This window comes from Pterocles gutturalis, unplaced genomic scaffold, assembly GCF_000699245.1.
Source record: "Pterocles gutturalis isolate BGI_N339 unplaced genomic scaffold, ASM69924v1 scaffold53590, whole genome shotgun sequence".
NCBI classification, from domain to species: domain Eukaryota; kingdom Metazoa; phylum Chordata; class Aves; order Pterocliformes; family Pteroclidae; genus Pterocles; species Pterocles gutturalis.
This window is the reverse complement of record NW_010142934.1, coordinates 1-19,854: the sequence shown is the minus strand read 5'-3', so window position 1 is coordinate 19,854 and position 19,854 is coordinate 1. Positions and strand designations below refer to the sequence as shown.

The 19,854-nt window shown below is 41.1% G+C and overlaps 1 protein-coding gene across 1 annotated transcript; it reads right to left on the bottom strand.

Annotated features, from left to right (window-relative positions):
• Nucleotides 1-237: 237 nt before the first annotated feature.
• Nucleotides 238-19,402, bottom strand: LOC104458702 (phosphatidylinositol 3,4,5-trisphosphate 3-phosphatase TPTE2-like). The gene is made up of 18 exons (XM_010084513.1): nt 19,353-19,402; nt 17,217-17,294; nt 14,889-14,936; nt 14,043-14,201; nt 13,532-13,651; nt 10,615-10,714; nt 9,720-9,783; nt 9,128-9,192; nt 8,476-8,536; nt 7,501-7,582; nt 7,330-7,418; nt 5,989-6,050; nt 4,956-5,036; nt 3,813-3,918; nt 3,047-3,144; nt 2,570-2,665; nt 2,009-2,079; nt 238-502 (listed from the first exon to the last, which is right to left on the bottom strand). Exons 1-18 carry the CDS (start codon nt 19,400-19,402, stop codon nt 400-402), a joined length of 1,533 nt encoding a protein of 510 aa, XP_010082815.1. The 3' UTR covers nt 238-399.
• Nucleotides 19,403-19,854: the final 452 nt, after the last annotated feature.

Below are 19,854 nucleotides of genomic sequence, written 5' to 3'. Positions count from 1 at the left end.
CTGACCTGTGGAAAACAATGATGCTGAGGAAAGGTATGTCAGATTTTTTCCAGCAGTCTCCTGCAGACTGCTGGTCTCCATCCACCATCAGGTTAATGCTCTTGCTTAAAGACAGACAATTGTCTTAGATTAATAAAGAAAGGATTACCTGTATGTAGAGACATCTAAGCTCCAAAGGATCCAATAGCTCATTAACATGACATGACAGTCAGCTGACACTAAGTCACTCCAGAGTATTATTGCTCTGCACAACAGAACTTCATGTAGGTTTATTTGAGAAGTTGTATCTACACAGAAATACATTAAGTACACCAAAATGAGACTGCTTCACTTTATACTGAAGCAGCAAGACATTCTCCAGGAAAAGAGATGAATGTGTTCCCTTTTTTCAGCTTTCCCTTACGGTTCAATAAAGTTCACTTCCACAGCAAATTTCTCACTATAGACTTTCCACGTTTTAGACTTGTGAGGGTTATCCAGCTCATTCCTGGGAAGGTAGAGTCTGAAAGACAAAATTCAGTGGCATACCTTACAATCCAACACATGCTTTTCCTTTCAGACAGCCAAGAGAACTTCAAGCTCAACCCTGGAATATTAAGTACAGCCCCAGATCTTGAATTCAGACAGACATCAGCCATGTCTGCACAGAACTTTGAATCTGAAGTAGTCTGAGAAACATACAGTCAGCCTGAGGGGTTTGTGGTGGTTTTTTTCAGAGCTGCACAATCCAAGATTAGAGTAAAATTAGTGTTATATTTAGCTCAAGGCCTCCTGATAGGATGCAAGTGTCAGGAATTTAATAAACTGACATTTGTAATGGCAAGGATTTGATTCAGTACTTGGTCAAGCTCATCAGGCATGTTCTCCACTCTTAATGCTTAAATTCATGCCTAGTTATCACTTAATAGCACTTGTACATCAGCTGTGGATGAGTTACAGATACAGAGACAGGAGCACTGCCTTAACAGCTGTTTCACTTCCAATCAGACCTAGTCCACCTCAGGTCTACCAGAATTCTCTGGGCAGAAAGGGGGATAGTCTGTACCAAACTGTGCTTAAAAGAAGGTCTGGTGAGGCATCCTCCCTCCCACTGGAGGAAACAAAGCACATGGGTGAGACATTTGAGATGGCACTGTTGCAGGGCTGTCAGACAGCAGGCATACTTTTCTCCTGGCACTGGTTTGATCTAACTAGATATCTGCTCCTAGACTGCAAGATGAATTTAATATGCTGAGCCAGCAATGCAGAGTTATGAACAGACTCATGGCCACCTCTCCTCATGCTCTGATGGGATCCATTAAATCAAAATTGTTTCTTTCCTATTCCAGTCATGGAGAACACAGTAATTTTATATCATATGTCAAGTTTGCTGTTCCTTGGTTTAAGTCTGTCAAGTTCGGTAGACAGAAGATAAGCCTGTCCTGTCTCTGCATTTCTACATCACTCCCCTAGCAAGACAGGCAAGCCCAGCTTTCACTGGCTGGAGCTCCCCCAGGAGTTCTAGTCTCAACAAGAACAAACACAGTAATTTCTAAACTTTAACAAAAGCATGAGAAGCAGTAGTAAAGCCTTTCCTGGGGATCCCAAGCATCAGTACCTCTAACTCTGGTCTTAATGTTTGTCTGCTAAGCTGCTGAATGAGTTCCAGCCTCTCAGGCAGCCATGCTATAGAGGGTGGCAGAGCTGCTTTTGGTTTGAATAGTTAGCATTACCTTTAAGTACTGTTAATGAACTGAAATTCAGAGTGCTGAGAAAAGAGTCCAGTGGATTAAGTTGATTAAGATAAAAGAGCCCACGTATGTTTAAAACACTTGGCACAGTGCAAACAAGCATTTGCCAACTGCCTGCTTGCAAGTTACAGCTGAGAGTCAGAGACTAGTACCCACACAGAAGCTAAGACAAGCTTGATCAGTCAGCTACTTCAGCTTTCAGGACTATGCTTACGAACTTTCAGCACTGTTCAGGCACCAGAAGTTAGGATCTGAAGGTAGTCACTATAATCACTTACCTGTTATTTTCAATAAAGGAAGTGTTGAACCAAAAGAAGAATGGGCAGTTATCGTAGCCTTTTGGGAGATCCTAAACACAAAGACCTTGTTTAAGAATTCCATTAAATAATATGACTCACTTTTTGCAGAGCAAGACTACCCAACTGTCCCCAGTAGTTTGGTTTACAAAACTACAGTGCCAGATTCAGTACACTTGAAGAGCCTGATATCACACCCAGATCACTATTTTCACTGAGTTTATTTCAGGACTAGGTCACTCATCACAGTGAAGCAAGAGACCCATGTTAGAAGCAGCAGGTACTCAATCAAGATGCCTTGGTTGTACTATATGAAGAGCCAGATGCCTCCCCTGCCCGCACAGGTTGACACAGCAACATCTGCTGCACCGCTCACTGCACAGGGGTGGAGTAACAGCTGCTGCAGTGGGGCCACCCCCACACAGCAGGAGTCACTTGGGAGGAACAGATTCTGCCCTGCACAGCACAGCCAGCACCCAGCTGCAGTTTGCACTGCAGCCTCTCCTCACACTCAAGTGAAGGTCTTCACACTGTTATACTTACAGAATGCGATTCAAATCTGACTTTCACATCACCACTTATAACAGGGCTGTCTTCCAAGCCAATGACTACAGCGTCACTTTCAGAATCAAAGAAAAGCTGGACAACAGAATAAAGTATTAGTTTCATGAAAACTTACTGCAGAGAGGCAAGGGACAAATTCATTACAATACCTAGCTATTCATTCATGGTATACAAATACAATAGCAGTGCTAGAATAAATAGCCAACAATTTAAAATAAACAGATCAGAGTGAGCTACTGCATTTAAGTGACTTATAGGGAAATCTTTCACTATCCTACCACTACTTTTCTTATTATTTAGCAAAGCTTAGCTTTTTCATCCTCTCAGGATTTACAGCATCCATTTAGTTAGATAGTTTTATGTCAAGTATTCAACTTCTACAGGAAGATACTTTCAACCTGTAAGTCAGCTTTCAGCTCCTGTGACTCAACTGCCATGATTTCATAGTACTCTCACCTTGCAGTTTCCTTGAGTGGCACATACACATTCTAGTACAACTTGCTTCTTCACTATTATCTGCACCTTCATATCAGTTCCATTGCCTTTCCCAACTCCTAGGAAGAAAGAGTTGTGTTATACCAGAGTACATACATTAGCTGGAAATATAAAGAGTCATGAAACCCAAGTGCAACCTAATTCAAAAGTGCCTTCTTTCCAGAATGTCTTGTAATAGACTTTAGGGAACTCGAATCCTAAAGGTAGCTCAAGATTCAGTGTCTGAAAGCTGTATTTTGAAGTAGCAGTGAATCCTGCTAGTGGGGCAGGAACAGGCTAATGTAGAGTCTAGCTCCATGACTGAACAAGAACAGCAGTTTGAAGCCCCCTAGAATAAGTAACGCTGAACTTCCAGCCTTTTATCAAGATTACCAGTACATGTGTACAGAAACAGGTGTGTGTATCAAGCTGAGAAATATTAGTGGATCCCGTTCCACATGGGGAGTTAATCTCACTTGAAAACCTATTCCCCTCCCAAAACAGAGCAGGTTGCATGTGAGCCACCATTTGACCAGACACCCAGAAAGTGGCACAACAAAGGGCAACTGCACTCCAAAATACTCTTCATTGTATTTTAATTGTGCCATTTGAATTCTCAAGCCCCAGTAAGTCTACTTAGTAACAGTAAGTCTATCATAGGCTTAAGCAAGAGAGACAGTAGAGAACAGCTGCCTGCAACAGGAAACCATTACCAGATAGACAAATGCCCAAATTCAAGAGATCTTACCATGAATAGAGTGGATTTTGAGGTTTTTTATTTTGAGTTGTCTCTCTGGTGGGAGTTTCAAGTTATACTTGTTTTTCAGGATCTCATAATACCCAACATACCTACTCTGTAATGCAAAAAACCCAGACACATTATGCAGTTTCTGTACCCCATACAGACTACTTCTAGGCAGAAGTAGGATTAAATATAATCTTCTACTCCAAGTTCTTAGCTCTAAGTCCAAAGCTAAGCAGAAAGTAGCCATTTGTTTTCCTTCTCCTCCACAGTTCAAACAATCCTCTAGATAAATTCAACATCTACATTTTTAAGCAGTATTTAAGCTTCATGTTCTAAGAGGAATTTTGTATTTTAGTTCAGCAAGAAGTGAGGAACTTTTATACTGCAGCTTTAAGGGGCAGAATGTTTAAGTGTACAAGGTACTTTTCATTTTACAGAAGCACACTCTGAAGGACAGCTGTACTTTCACTCTATTTTATACGAGCAACTAAAGTACCTCTGTCACCAGCTTCATCTCACAGCTCAGAATAACACAGTACACAGTGAATCAAAATGAGCAAAGCCCCAGACTGTGATCTGAGGCAATAAGTTGTTTACTATTTCCTTGTGAATGCATCTAGAGGATGCATTCCTCTACCTAGCCATATCAGTGCCATAGTCCCTCCCCAGGCCAGGACACAGGCTTTAGCGCATCCTTGATAAACAGCCCAATTCTCTTACAGGGTCATGCTCATGTGAGGGTTCCCAGAGAGGCTGTAGAGTCTTCATCTGTGGAGATACTCTAGACCTGACAGGACACAGCCCGCAGCAACCTGCTTAAGCTCACTCTGGTTAAACAGTGGGGTTGGACTGAAAGCTCTCCTAATCTCAACAGTTCTGTTACCTTAGATATTATCAGATATGAGGGCATTAAGCAGAGAAGGGCATAAGGAATGTACTTGGACAAAGGGGAGGGGGGGGAAGATGCAGTGCAACCCTTCTAGCTGATAGGCTTCCAACCTTTAAAGAAAGGGTACAGAAGGATCAGCAGTTAAGCATGTAGTAGGAACCTACATCTCTGAAACAAGGCAGGGGAGATAGCGTAGTGTAAGCACTCAGAAGGCTACTGTTGGTTTGGCTACTGTTATTGGACCTGCTGAAGCTCACCTGGGATGGAGTTTCAACCCCTTGAAACTTGGTACTTGTGCTTCTATCAGTTCTTCTCTCCCCAAAGTAGTCCAAACTGTCCTATGTCAGAAGATAATTTAAAGGGTTAAGATATCAATCTCACCACCATTCACCTTCTCAGGAAGGGGAGAGTAAACCAGAATTGCACTAGTCTATTCCAATAAGGGAACACAAGTTAAAACATTCAATAGTTGTTTTGGTACCTTCTAAAGGAGGCTTTTAACTAGAATGAGAAAGTACTAATTAGGAAGTCGGATACATTAAGTCTGTCATCCATGACAGAGTGCTAATAAAGCTCATTGAAGAAAGAGCAATATGGTTCTAAAGCAATTGCTTAAAAAGCATCTACATTTCTCAACTGGTCTGTGTCAGACCAAGCTGAACGTTAGTGTAGATCTTTACAACCCAAACTGGTAGAAAAACAAGTGAGGAAACGAACACACACTTTGCCCAGACTACCTTGAGTGACCTAGGCCTGCCTTCTCCAACCCAGGTCTCCAGATCAATATGCCAGACCTGGGATACTAAAGCACCACATGCAACTGTCCTGGCTGGGACTTGCTGATCTTTTCCCCCTTTCTCCAGAAGGGCTTCTTGCTGTAAATGTGGGCAGCAAAGATAACTCCTAATGCCTCACACTACTTAAAGAGAGGCTGGGGAAAAAATTGCTTGAGACTACTTAAAAACAGTAGAGCATGCTCAGAAGCCACCTACAGCTTAAGAAAGTTGTTGCTCAAGATCCTAGGTCTACTATGCCTCCAAAAAAAGTGCTTCGAAGTCGGTATCTTATAGAATTCTACTTTCCCAGTTCTTCCTGATAAAGAATAGCTTTCATTGGAAAGGAACTTACATAGTAGCAAGATTTGCAAGATTTTTTTAAACAGATTTTTCAGAGCATCCTTTTTCCAGTATAGACTTTTTGTGGAATATTAATGCATTTCATCAATTAAGTAGGTTCTAAAAGGGACATTTTGAATACTACAAGAATCAAAAAACAAACATCAGTTTTTACCTTTGCACTCTCAAACTGGTCACTATCTATGAGCCAGGTACAGATCATTGTTCCAGTCCTGCCTGTATTAGAAGTAAGAGACAGGTTGAACTACAGGAGTTCAAAGGTATTGGGGATTATTTTTGTGAAAATGAATTTATCTTCTGTTATACCTCATATTTCAAAAGTTATAAGTGACACTAGAGTAGTCATATGCCTGTACTTCTAGGAAAAGTGAGTTCAAGACAAGATACTACACTTTGCTAACTTGTTCCTTAAAAGCAGTCCCCACATTCCTTGGTAGTATTCTTAGAGATACTTGGGAAGCTGGCCAGTATCTGCACACTCCATTTAGCAAGGGATAGAGTCAAGTACACACTACTAGCTTAGGTTATAGACTGGCACTTGCCAATGCTCTAAGCCTCAAGAATTGCTTCTCTACTCCCAACGTTTTCCCCCCCAACCCTATTAAGAAAGCGTCAAGACTGCTAGCACAAAGACTCCAATATAGCTTCAGTTTTGAATTTAAAAACTCAAAAGGTCAAGTCACCCCTCCCTACACTTGTTCAAGCTCATTTTGGCGTGCAGGTAGTTTTAATGTTCAGTTTAGCAAGACCCTTTAAGCTATGGTTCCAAGTGGGGGAAAAGAGCCTTCTTTATGTTAAGTAACCACCTGGTTTAAGCCAAGTATTTGCAGTAGTAACAGTAAGCAGCTAAAGATGTGGCAGATGTTTGCAGGGCTTATTTGCACAGCTATCTATGCACTTCAACAGCTCCTGCATTACTACAGGTGGCAGATAGCACCCACAAGTCATCTTATGTGCAGTAGCTTTGACTATCTTATCCCCATAAGACTACATTGTACTCTATCACATAAAACCTTGATTTAGGATCCAGTAGTACCTACATTCCCCCCCCCCACACACACACACACACACTACAAGAAATTAAAAAGCTTGAGATATATTACAATGCAGGATATTCAGTGTGGGTGACTGGCTGTCAGGGAGCCAAAGCAGCAGCTTAACACTTTTGATAGCAGCAGTTTCAGTAGCTCCCTATCCCCAGCCTCTCCTGGGACACTGCTGCCCCAGCAGTCAGGAGAGCAGGAAGTTACTGAAGACCATTTTAAGAGATCAGATGCCAACTTAGATTAAGAACCAATGTGGGCTACCTAGAAATCAGGTTGTGTAACACTAAACACAGCACTATACTGTTGCTACTCAGTGTCTGCAGAATTCGGCAAGTTACACTCTAGACCTATTTCATGCTATCACTTAAGGCCATACTTACATCAAAGAAGCCATGATAAAAACAGCATGTAATTTGTAGCATACACAGATTACACATGAGAAGTCCTACCTTTGCCTCCTTTACAGTGAATTGCTATGATGTTCTTTTCATCTTGACTCATCCATTCACGGACACTGGCAGTGAATTTCAGCATGTCCCTAGATAAGAGGAAAATTATCAGATCAAAGCAAATGCCCACATAGAACAATCACGATACACATATTTCTTGACAAGACTCACTGTAGTGCTGGGACATTGTGGTCATCAATAAAGATCCTTTCCACCCTGTAGTGGAAGTACTTGGGATCATAGCCTTTTTCACCTACAAGGAAAGATCTGGAGTTATGCCAGGAAAGAGAACAGACTTGCAACAAAGAAAGTGTCTTGTGACACACAACTGCTGGTCTGAGCATGCACTAGTGTTTAAAGTACAGTGGTAAACATAGATAGATCAAGGTGGAAAAGCTATGAAGTAGTTTGGCTAAAACCACGCTTGCTTAGCTTTTAATTTCACACCTCTCACTCTTAAGCAAAAATTCACCTCCAGGCCCAGATAGTCATTCCTTTCCATAGGAGTTACTTAGGTATCTGAAAGTTGATGTTCCGATGTACTGTCAGGGTAAACCACAGCAACAACCACCTACAAATTGGTAAGGAGCTGCTAACACCACACTCCTCATCTATCCCTCTTCTGGCTAAAGGACAGTTGTACTTTCTCAGGACTTCAGTACTGATGCTTCTATATCATACCTGTCTACTTCCAGCTCTGATGCTCTACTATGAAAGCAGAAACCACATGATAGTTGTTCCTTAAGTATTTTTCATTGTTTTAGCTACCAGCAGAAGAGCTTTTAACTACTAATTCACCTTTCTACTAAGCCTTAATTAAAATATCCTCCAACATCACCCCAAGTTTAAGACCAGGTATAGTTTTCTACTTCTTTAGTAGAGTTTTAGAAAATTGAATCAATAGTTCAGCATGAGCAAGGAAGCCTAAACTGCAAGGCATCCAGTATTTCCTTTGCAGGCTTCAGTACCATGTATCAGATGCTCAAAGTCAATAGCCACATTCAGGACAGAAGGTAGTCAGAGACAGCTGTGTACTTTTGACAGACTTTAAATTCTTGAAGATCTAGTATTGCCAGCACCATACCTTGAAGAGATGTTTTTCTATTTAGCAGTATTTCAATACAGTCAGCAGCTAAACATACTTACTGCAGAGATTGTAGACTTTATAGTGGTTTGCGTGTTTTGTGTCCAAAAATCTTGCAACTTCCTAAAGCAACAAGAAGATATGAGTTCAGAGCAGTTAGCACTCTACTCCTTACTTCCACTGCTACTTCATCCCCCACCCCCCTCAAGGGGGGTCAGCAACTGCACTCACAAACAGCCCTTGAACAGCAGGCCTCTCCAGCCCAACATCAGGTTCTTGTCTGGAATAAAAGTACTACTGCAGCTATCTTCCCTGCCCTACATATATACATTTCCACAATATCAGGCAGCATGGCACTAAAGGGCATTAATGCAGACCTTTTAACCATCTTCATTTAGAAGAGTGTACAGTTCTCATCACTCGTACTATTACTAGCCTGGGACAGAACTGCCTTGGTTCTCTGAAGCATTCCCAAGGAACAGGAGCGTCAGAGCGCTAGTGTCTGCAGGTTGCAAGATGTATCCCACTAGGCTTAGCTAAGAGACTACAACACAGGCAGTGCAGCTCAGGGGAAACCACCATTTAGTCATTCCAACCAGCTGAGGCAGCAGGACTAGGATTGACTTGACAGCCTAGTCCACATGTAAATTAGCAGGAACCTAGAAGGGAAACAGCATTCAGATATACCAAACTTGCTAGATATGAGATTTTTACCTCTATAGGGTTCCTATAGAAAGACTGCTTCCCAGAAGATGGAAATGACATTGCAATAATGCGATCTGTGGAAAAGACAGCAATCAGAAGTAACAGAGGGAACCCTCCCACACGCAAGAACTACATGATTGAGAGCAATATTATGAAACAGCTTATTTCTACACTAATTATAAGAACCACCTACCCATTTCTGAGAGGTTTTCTTCTGCATTTAGTATAGCTAGAGCAGGAGAATAATACTTCCTGAAACATCAGCTACCATTAAGTGTCAGTCTCCATAGAATCACAGGCAAAAATACTATGTGTTAGTCAACAGTTTCTCAGCTGTGGTTCCCTAGGCCTCAGAACAACTTCTATCATTACATACAGCATGCACAACCTCTCTCCCAGAAGGCTAATAGTTGAGAACAGTGTTAGAGTCAGGAATCCACATTTCAAAATCCCACAGAAAAGGAGTAGGCTGGGTTTGACTTCATACTTAAGTTTCATTAGTCTAAAACATTGCCTGCATTTCATGTCAAGCACTTATTAACTGAATAAGTAGTGTTAACAGGATATAACATGCTGCTAAGGGTCATTTGCTTCTACAGACCAGTAACATAAGTGAGATCCAGATCAAAGCCATCTTTCATATAACGCCTTTTGTTTTCAGAGACCTGTCAAAAAAAGAGTAGAGTTAGTTTTCCAAAGGAATGCCAAAGATGAACAAGAGTTGCCTGTTACTAAGAAAACTTCGGAGTTTAGATGGTTGATTTAAGTCATGAGCAGCAATGCCTCATTTTGCTGTGGCAAAGTTCACAGCATTAGCCAATAATATACAACATTTATCATGTTAGCTTTTAGGTAGAAGCTCCGTAGAGTTTTTACCCTGAAGTATCAAAGTGGAAAGAACACTGCAGATTCTTTGCAGACTGCACCATAAATCCATCATTGCTTTTTGAGTGTCTGGGGGCTGAAGGAAGGAAGGAAGAAGTTAAGGGCAATGTAACTAAGACTGCTTATTCCTGTGCAAGAGGACTTACTTGAAGGTTCAAGTACTACTTTAGTACCCTAATGAAAATAAAGAAGAGGCATTTACAATGGATACGGCTTCAACAGCTAGGTTGTTTTGTTTTCACCTGAAATAAGCAGCAGAAACATTAAAATTCCTATCCTCCCCCATGTGAGGGAAACCAGTCTATGTACCAAACAAACTAGAAATTATCAATTGAGACACATGGTGGTGTTGCAATCATTTTGATATGCTGGCCTTCCAGATCAAGTTGCTGCTTACTTGAGCAAAGTTAAGAATTATTAGCTACACTGAAGCTGGAGGCAAAGCTCTGGTACCCTGTCAGGGACACCAAGCAAACATGGTACTTAGGCAATATTATCAGTTGCAGACCTATAGGCTGTGGGCAGTCTTGCTACTCACCATTGATGGCTGCCTGGAGAGAGAAAGCTGGAAACAGTAACAGTAGCCTAGATATATTAAAAGGCTGACTTACCATCCTCCTGGTCACCACTTCAAGTTGCTTCTTTTGTGAAGCCAGGCGAAATATTCTTACTAAGATGACAATTCTCAGAACTCGGAGGACAGTAACCATTCTAGATGAAAATAAGATTCACCACAAAAGAAAAAGTGAACACAATTATACTTAGATGCAAAGCTTAAAGCTATTTAAAAGCTGTTTGAGACAGTTTAAAGCTTTGTTTCATATACTGAACTAGGACTTCTCAGGCCGATTTTAAAGAAAGAATACTATGCTTGAAGAATACTGTGGTTTTATTGTAAAGAGTTTTTTGGGGAGTACATGTTCGGAGAGCTAACAGAACTAAGAAACCCACCACTTGTTCAAACACTCTCACAAGCACCTCTGCCCAGCAAGCAACAAATTCAATTAACACTATGTTATCATCCCTAAATTATTTTTCCTTGAATCTTGTTGTCAAGTATACATTTAAGTGCAAGTAGCTGCTTGAAAAACAGCTGAAAAAATAAGCTAGACAGGCTATATACATCATGCCTTGATTAAGAAACCTGAGAATAGATCAGTATTAACCCTGTGTTTAATCATTCAGCAGCTTGAGCAGATGACTTGGTTTGAGGAACTTTGAACTACTGTTGAACTTTGAAGCGGGCAAGATGCTTATGTGAGTGGTTCTACCAGAACAACTGAACAGGGGCAGCTGCTTTCAAACACCCTTAGGGACTAGGACAAATTAACATTTGTTCCTTAAGGAGGCATGTGAGCATTACTTTTAAGGAGCACATGCACACATTTCAGGTCCTGATACACTTAGGTAAGAATCCTGGTGAATACCTATGCTAAGGGGAATGAATACTGTGGAAACATTATTCCATCACCTCCAGTTGAAGACAGTCTGCTCTTCACTAACATGGAGCTTAAAGACAACAAGACAAGGTTGCCCTTGACATCTGGAGGAAAGTTTCAATTTTTCCCTCAGCTCTTTCCTAGTTCAGGATCACCCTGCTGTTTTCAACCAGAGCTCCCTTGGAGCTAGCAGCCATGGAGCTGGAAGCCAAGGAGATGACCAACTCTGGAATGAAGATTCCACAGCCCCTCTCTCCCACCTGAACCACAACTGTGAGAAACAGCTGTTCCAGATAAAAGCAGTTTGCATTCTGCCCTTCAGGAAGTTAGCCAGTTAAGCATTAGCTCCCAGATCAATACCCAGCCCTCATTCCTCAGTGACCTTTTATAAGTTGGACTTTAAGGAAACAGGTAGCTCATCCCAACACACACCTAACAAGACCAGATTAGAAATGGACACCATACCCTTCTGTCAGGGCATGTTACCCTTATGGACTGCCACTGAAATTTCACTTGTCACATATACACTCTCATCCACATAAAAGCTACTCAGATTCTAATTATTCTGAGATGTATCAGATGCTTTGAGACTGATGTTTGCTTCTTGAAGAAGATCTATGAGGAAAAGTTATAAACTCCAGGTAGGCTACTAGGAATTAGTGGGATTGTGTGGAGAATACTGGAGTGTTAGGTGGGAAGACCATCTCATCTCAAGAGTTGGGGTTTGACCAAGTCTGACGTATCATCTAGTGCCATGTAGTAATATTTTGGTCAGAACAGGACTGAAGAACCCTTAACAAGGAAAGTCTTTCAGAGGGCCTCAAGAACTGCATGGGTGAGATGGTAGGCCCCAGAGGAGTATCTTCTGAGAGTATCAGTGTGAGCTCCTTTTTATGTGACCAAAAAGCCTATTTTAAATCCCCATCAACTTCAGCAAGTCAGAATACAAGGAACTTGCACACACCAACCTACAACAGGATGGGTCAGTGCAGGGTCAGGAGCGCTGCTAACATAGCCCAGTAAAGACAGGAGTGCAGATTACCCTGTCACAGTGCTATTTCTCCTACCTTTAACTAGATACTGCCATAAGATGAAAGCTGCTTTAGAAAAGTGTGGCCAGAGATGGAAAGTAACCATTAAACTCAGATTAATGTTTAAAAAGACCTAGAAGGAAACAGCCTTTTATGATTCTGAGGCTGCAAAAGCTATTCCTTTGACAGTCCTCCTTTTTGAAACCTGCATTTAGCTGGCAATTGAAGAGACAAATAGTACTTCCAGGTGCTTGTCCAACTCTGGATTCTTCAATAACTAGACTGAGTTGGTTTCTAAGAATGTTTCCCCTCCTTGTGCCCAGTAGCCAGCTGAATTGGGAGGGAGATTTTTTTTTTTAGAAAAAAAGAGATTAACTTCATTCCCTGTCTGATAGAAGCAAGATTCACCAATTCAAACCTAGTGCAGACAAACTAATCTTAGTTCTGTCTCCATCAGAAATGGATTCCTCTCACAGGTTATCATCTGACCTAGCTACAGCAATCAGATGGAAATTACTTGAATTAACTTATGCACATAAGCAGCGTGTTTCCCCTCCCCAGGGCATAGCTGAAAAATCCAACATATGGATTGGTGCCCATATAATGGGGCTTTTGGAAAACTAAGGTGGAAGTAACAAGACAGTATGGCAACTCTTTCTATTTCAAGATCCATTAGAGAACCTCCCTCAGTTGTCTGTTCCATTCGTTATTATAATACAACTCTGACCTTCTTCAGACTCTCCTCTCTTTATCTGGGCTGCTGCACACCTTTCCCCAAACAAATGCTTGAGTCAGAGCATTTGGTAGCCCCACTATTCACTTTTAATTACCCCAACTGATGTTTAGATCATCTCCACCTTTGAGACATGGACAGTCTACAGTATAGCTGTAAACCAAAGTTAGGTGTCTATCTTTCATTAGTCTGTACCATGAAATACTACCACAGCCATATTTGTGATCTGGTACATACACATTTAGCTTAGAGATGCCCAAGAATATTCTTAGAAGACTATAAAGAAAAGAGAGCTCACATTTAACAGCTGCCATACCATTCTTACCTTGGTATCTGATCTGCTGCAGCAAGGTCTGAGAAGGAGTATGTCATGTTAATTAAAAGAGTGCCCACCACGATGAATGCATCTAAAATATTCAGTTTGGACCAGAAATAGTTCCTGAAACTAAAACAAAGGAGAATTTTAGACAGATGCCTATATGGATAGAAAAAACTGAAATAAGTCTTCAGGAAGAGAATCGCCTATACAGAGCCACCACTAGAGACAAGCTCTCCTGAAGTAGTTCTTAACACTAAGCACTGAAGACTCACTAAGAAAAGAATCATCAGCAAAGCTGATGCAGTTTCCAAGTGCTCACTTATACCAAAAGCACTTTACAGATTATCCTATAGAAGTGTAACACCCAATGTGCACAGCAAAAAAAGAGATATGGCCATTGTCTATGAGTAGAAAATTAGCCTACAGGGTATCCACGTTTATAGTCCAAGCTTGAAGTATTGCCTCCTTACTAGCTTGAGGATTTGCCACACTGACTTAATTTTTGTCCATGCCTTACCCTTCAACAAACACCCTCAGGAGAACATCAATGAGAAAGAAGAGCGCTATTGCCAGGGAAACACCTTCAAGAATCTCTCTAACACCCTTCTTCTCACTGATAGCCAGATCCACAATAACGACTATAATGTCCACAATGATAAGTACAACTCCAAATACTCTGCAAAAAGAAAAACACAAGACAACTTGAGAGGTAGGAACAAATTGCCAGCATTTATTGACTGCAGAGCACAAGCACAGATTTTTGTTTGAAGCTGTTCCAGTGAGTGCTCTATTATATACAGATTGAGGCCTGCTTGTATAAGCAGCTGAAGGACTCAAATTGCTTTTTTTAAGTGATCTGCACAGAGTGCATCATCCATATGGAACTTTACATTTACATCACTCAGCTATAGTTATTAACCCATATTTCCACAGCTACCTAGAAGTGGTGCAAACCTGAATGCTTTAAGAAACACAAGTGTCAGAGCTGTATTTCAGCTTACTCAGCTTGCCTCCCACTTGTGACTTTGTGTACTCCCTTCAAAATAACTATCTTTAATGGCTTACCTTGTTTCAGCACCTACACTGCATACAACTGACCAACTGGTTGCTCAAAGGCTTTTATCCAAGTCAACAGCATTTACAGTACTGCCTTTCAGCTCTTCTTGGAGAACGTAATCATGTCTTTTTAAGCCTTCTTTCCCAATCAAAGATTTTTCTTAAGCCACCCTTTCTAAGAGTGATAGAAGAGTTTCCAGACAGAGCAGGCTGGAGTCACTATTTTTCAAGGAACTCTCCAAGTTCTTACACCAGAAACAAGCACTATTTCTACCTTGCCCATATCATTACAAGCATGATCTTTTACCTGAATCCAAATGACATCACAAATGGGGAAATCTTTCTCCTAATTGCACTGCAAGAGAAGAGAATTGGCATCAAGACAAGTGACATCTTGCTACTGATATTAGCCACAAGAGCACTGTTACATTATTTTGGTTTTAGAATTCTGTATAGTAGTGATTTCTTTAAGAGGATATTATTCAGTTGCATTCATTAAGTATATAGGTTAAGACAGTATTTGAAAACAATGTTTTTGACCACGTGTCAGGAAACATTCACCAGCTACAGACCCTAGAAATACAGCAGTATGTACTTACACATAACACTATTCAGTATCACAATTCCAGTGGCATTAGAAGTCTGGATTAATGCCCAGTTATAAGCTTTAGAAGTGGGCTTATATAATAGCTATTAGTCAAGAGGAAGATTAAAGGACAAACATCTTTTAAGGTATCTTGTTCAAGATACAATCTTATTGTATCAGAAGCTTTTTTTTTCCCCAGGCCTGGAAAAAGCTGCACTTGTTAATAGCTCCACTACTGCTTCTGTGCCCTTGGAATAGAGGAAGACAAATCCCTCTTCTACCATTAAAATAAAATATTGGTTTGGCTTTCAGATTGAAAACTCTTAAGAAAATGAATTACTGAAACTACATTCTTCCAATTATGAGAATTATCTCCAGCCCTAGAAGGGTTCCAGCTCCTGTTTTCAGTTATGTTGCCTCTTAGGTATGCTTAAAGCCTTCTGGTTAAAGCTAGACCTTTGTGTAACTATCTCACTACCTGAAAGTCTCTTTAGGCTACACCAAGAACTAAGGTAGAAGCAATTATCTGCAAACTCCAAGTTCTGACAGTTTGAAAAACAGATTGTTAGTCTTAAATAATCTTGGGATTACTTAACTACTGTAAGCACTGAATCTTTTCTTAGACACTTAAAAGAAAACACTTTATCCAAGTGTTAGAGTCCCACTAACAGTAGGACCTACCAAAAGTTCTGACATACTGACAAAAAGTATTGGCAGATTCCTTTTGTATTGTTCACATAGCTACCCTACCATTCCTGTTATATACAGTTACTACACTTCCCCTCCCCACCACCAGTAAAGATACCACCGTTACAGGAAGTCTTTGTCAGCTCAATAATGCATATTGCACCCCAGTGATCCTGTCTGAGCTACTTGTTTCCTCTAGGGTAACTTGAGTATTGCATTTCACTTGGTGCATATCTGTAACACCTCAATAACTCAGTTTAAGACAAGGCTAGATATCTTTGAAGTGATGAGGAAGCATCTTGCTGGGCTTACAGAATTAACACACAATTCTCATTATTTTTAAAACAAGTAACAAGGTCTAACCAGCAAATATCTGCATCCTTAAGCAGGAAGGAGATACTTAGGTTGTAATAACTACTTTTCCCATGGAAGTCAAGGATGTAACAACATGTCTTGCTTTGAAGGCAGCCTAGCATATAGAAGGCTTTCCTTGCATTTATGCATGTCTAAGGAAGCACTGCAACAATTATACTAACAGTTGGTTGGTCTATGTCCTTCCCCAGTAAATCCTACAATACAAATGTAGTAGGTATACCAAGACTTCAGCTTCCACAGTCTAAGGACAAGTACCTTTATTAGGTATACTAAAGACTGAACTATATACACACCACTCCAATTTGGTCTGCCAACATCTTAAATCAGTGGAAGAGAACGTGGCACATTTGCTCACATACTCACCTTAAAGCCTTTGTGAAATGCATTTGTAAATGCCAACTTCTGAACTCTAGAAAGACATGTTGTCACATAGAGGATCTGAGATAACAGCCTTAATCTTACTGTTCTTGAGCTGCAGGAACAGACAAACAAGTCTATTCACTCGTCACTGACTTGACTAAATACACTCTAAGAGTTAGTAATCCAGTGACAAGAGCTAAACACTGTTAGAAAAGAACAACTTCAATAACAGAATTAATCACTAGCAAGTTCAGACAGTTTACTCTTGATGAGGGCACAATTTATCATTTGCCTCAGATATTCATTCACCTCATTTTCTCACCAGCATTTGTTCTTCTGTGCTCTCACAAACTCACTCCTTTGAGAAAATGTAACCAATGCAGTTTGGATCACACATTCTCCATAATATGATAAACTTGTAGCTAGTTCTTGAGTTGGGCTTTCACCTCTAGAGACATCAAGAAGCTTCTTGAATTTACTTGCCTTCATTATGTACTAGAACAAATGTCAATAACAAGTGATTTTCTGTGCTTATCTCTACCTCAGCAAGCCATCTGCCTTCTTATTTTGGCTCAAAAGTTCCCACTTTTTTGGGTAACCAAGGCATTTAGTATATCATTAGCTTACCCGGAACAGCTGTCTGGTTCATTATCCTCATCACGACCATCATCAATCTTTACTGTGGGCTCTTCTGCTGTTGGAGAGCTGGCAAAGGAATAACACAAGTCATATACTGACACAGATGTCAACTTTATACATTGCTACACTTAACTGTTCCAGAGGAAAGAATATTCACTCTCAGCTGAGCAGTGAGCAGCAGCCTGGGCCAGAGCACAGGCACAGTACCAGGGCAAGAAAGACTTCCCTTATGTTGTCACAGCAGAACTCCTTGGCTTGTGCTGACCAAGTTCTCGTTAGCAATCCATCTTTTTAAAGTTTCTCTTTTGAGGGAGGAAGGGAACAGATGTGTTCACCAACAGGATAAAGGGCTTTGAAGAAGGACTCAACAGTATAGTCCAGACTCTGGAAGTGCTGGAAACACACATATGCAAAATAGCTTCAGAGAGTCCAAAAGATACTAATGCTATTACAGTAAATACTTGTTCAGACAACAGATGTCTTCACCAGGAAAAGCCATAGCACAGAGATATTTTTGTACAGAGCAGGATACCAGACCGGAAACTGGAAGACCAGAGGAGCAGCAGCTGAGCTGGTGCTAGAACAGCACTTTTGGGGGATAGTGGCTGCTTGCCATAACTTCCTTAAAAGGGTCTCTTTAGATCAAGTTTTTGTTCAGCCACCTAAGAAGCTTTGAAGGCCACACGATGACTTCGGAGAGAATAAAGTCTTACATCCAAATCCAGGAGTTTCTAATTCAGCCATTTCCATTGAAATACCGTGCTGTGTAATAACACAGGCACAGTGTTTGCTGTGGCTCCATCTCTGGCATCATTGCTTCTTGGGCAAGAGTAACTACATACACATTCAATACTGATGTTTCCGTGCTGTTCTGAGGCAGTCTCACATGTTTGAAGCATTAGTGTAATAACTCAGAGGATCCAAGAATTCTTCATTCTCCATAACAGACCCATGCACCAGCACTGCTTCTGCAGCGTGGACTAACCCCCTTTTAAGCACAAATTTAATGATGCATTTCCTACAGTGTCAGTAACCAGTACTGACAGTTCACCACCTGCACTCAGTAGCAGGCTGGAGACAAATTATTTCCCTCTCTACTCCCCAACAATTTTGTTATTTTAAGATAGTTTTCCATCTCCAGTATCTCCAGACAGTAGTATCCTCACTTTGTTCCTAGAACCAAAGCAAAGCTCTAGTGATGTATGACCTTTCAGCTTTGCTTCCCAGCTATTCTTATGAGATATTAACCTAGAAGTTTCCACTTAATGTACAGCTGAAATGCTTCACTCATTAAAGCAGGTTGCTGCTGCTACAGCAATTTTGCTGCAGGTCACTTGCTTAGACTTGTAGACACATGAAGTGCACCAAACGCCACCTTCTTATCCTCTACTGTGATTAAAATAAGCCAAAATAAGAATGAGCAACAGTAGTGTTTTGAGTTAGGAAGCCAATCTTTAACACAAAAAGAAAACAGAAGCTAAGTCTGAGCACACTGTTTCCACCGTGCTCTCACACAAAAATTCAGTTCTAGATAATGCTTTCCTCAGAGGGAGTTTGTTTTGCTGAGCACTCTACATCTACTTGTTGTCCAACTGGAACAAGCTCTCTGCCACAAGCTACTACATCTAGTCTTTGACTGCTGGGGTGGAAGAGAATAAAATGAGCATATACTAGAAGAACTTATTTTCCCCCTGCACACTCTCCATGTAAAGCATAAGCTTTTCTGACTGCTCACAGCTAAAGAGAACTTGAGACTTTAGGCTTTTAAGGAGAGCAGAGCAAGAGCACCTTGTTCTACAAGAGACCTTGACAATCTTTCTGGAGGCTAGAAGAGAGTAGGCTTTACTGCCATGCGTTTATTATACCAGGCCTGGATGCTCTGTATTTCTCAGTTCTTAACTACCTCTAAGTCAATCACAACAACATACTTCTCTCAAAGATATCACTCCTCTGAGACAACAGCATTCTACAGAGGGGGGAAATACAGAGACTATATGGTATATAAACTTCAAGCACTCCATCATTATTCTCTTTATTATATTTAATGCACTAACAAACTCTAGACAGGGGACCATATACAGCATACTTCAGTCCCAAACCTATACACTGGTTCATTTCACTCACCTGGATGCTTCTGTCAGCTCTGCCCCTTGTTCATATCTCACAGTTGTCATTTTGCCTGTTGTTGCTCTGCTGGTCTTAAGAGAAATACATCTAGTTAAGAGACATCAGTACAAGAAACAGCAAATACCAGCATCCTATAGCAGCCTCACACTCACGTTACCACCTGAAAGGCTTCTGCTTCATTTTCAGGTATTTTCCCCCCTCCCCAGTTGACAAAGCACAATCTTCATCCATAAGGCTAGTGAGAGTCAGCACACTTAGCGGTGTGAGGAATGTTTTTTTGACTCTAACATGCCACAGTGACAATAACTTTAAAGCAGCATCTTTAACTCCCGATGAAGCATTTTCGCCTGCTTCAAGCTATGACACACAGCAGAACCCCAGCTGGCCCCTCTGGGAAGGGTGCAGCCCCGGGCTGCTCTAGCAAAGGTCGGCTGGAAGCCCCAAGGAGCAGCTCCCGACACACCGGCTCCCCTGGCAGGAGGCCCGCACTTCGTCCCCC

Bases quoted from the DNA above. Each gene is read 5' to 3' on its own strand.
- LOC104458702 (XM_010084513.1), bottom strand. From the start codon at position 19,402: ATGACAACTGTGAGATATGAACAAGGGGCAGAGCTGACAGAAGCATCC. The intron at 10,715-13,531 runs GTAAGAATGGTA...ATTTTCATCTAG, and splicing joins GCAGCAGATCAGATACCAAG to AATGGTTACTGTCCTCCGAG. The intron at 2,666-3,046 runs GTGAGAGTACTA...TCTGTTGTCCAG, and splicing joins CCACTCAAGGAAACTGCAAG to CTTTTCTTTGATTCTGAAAG.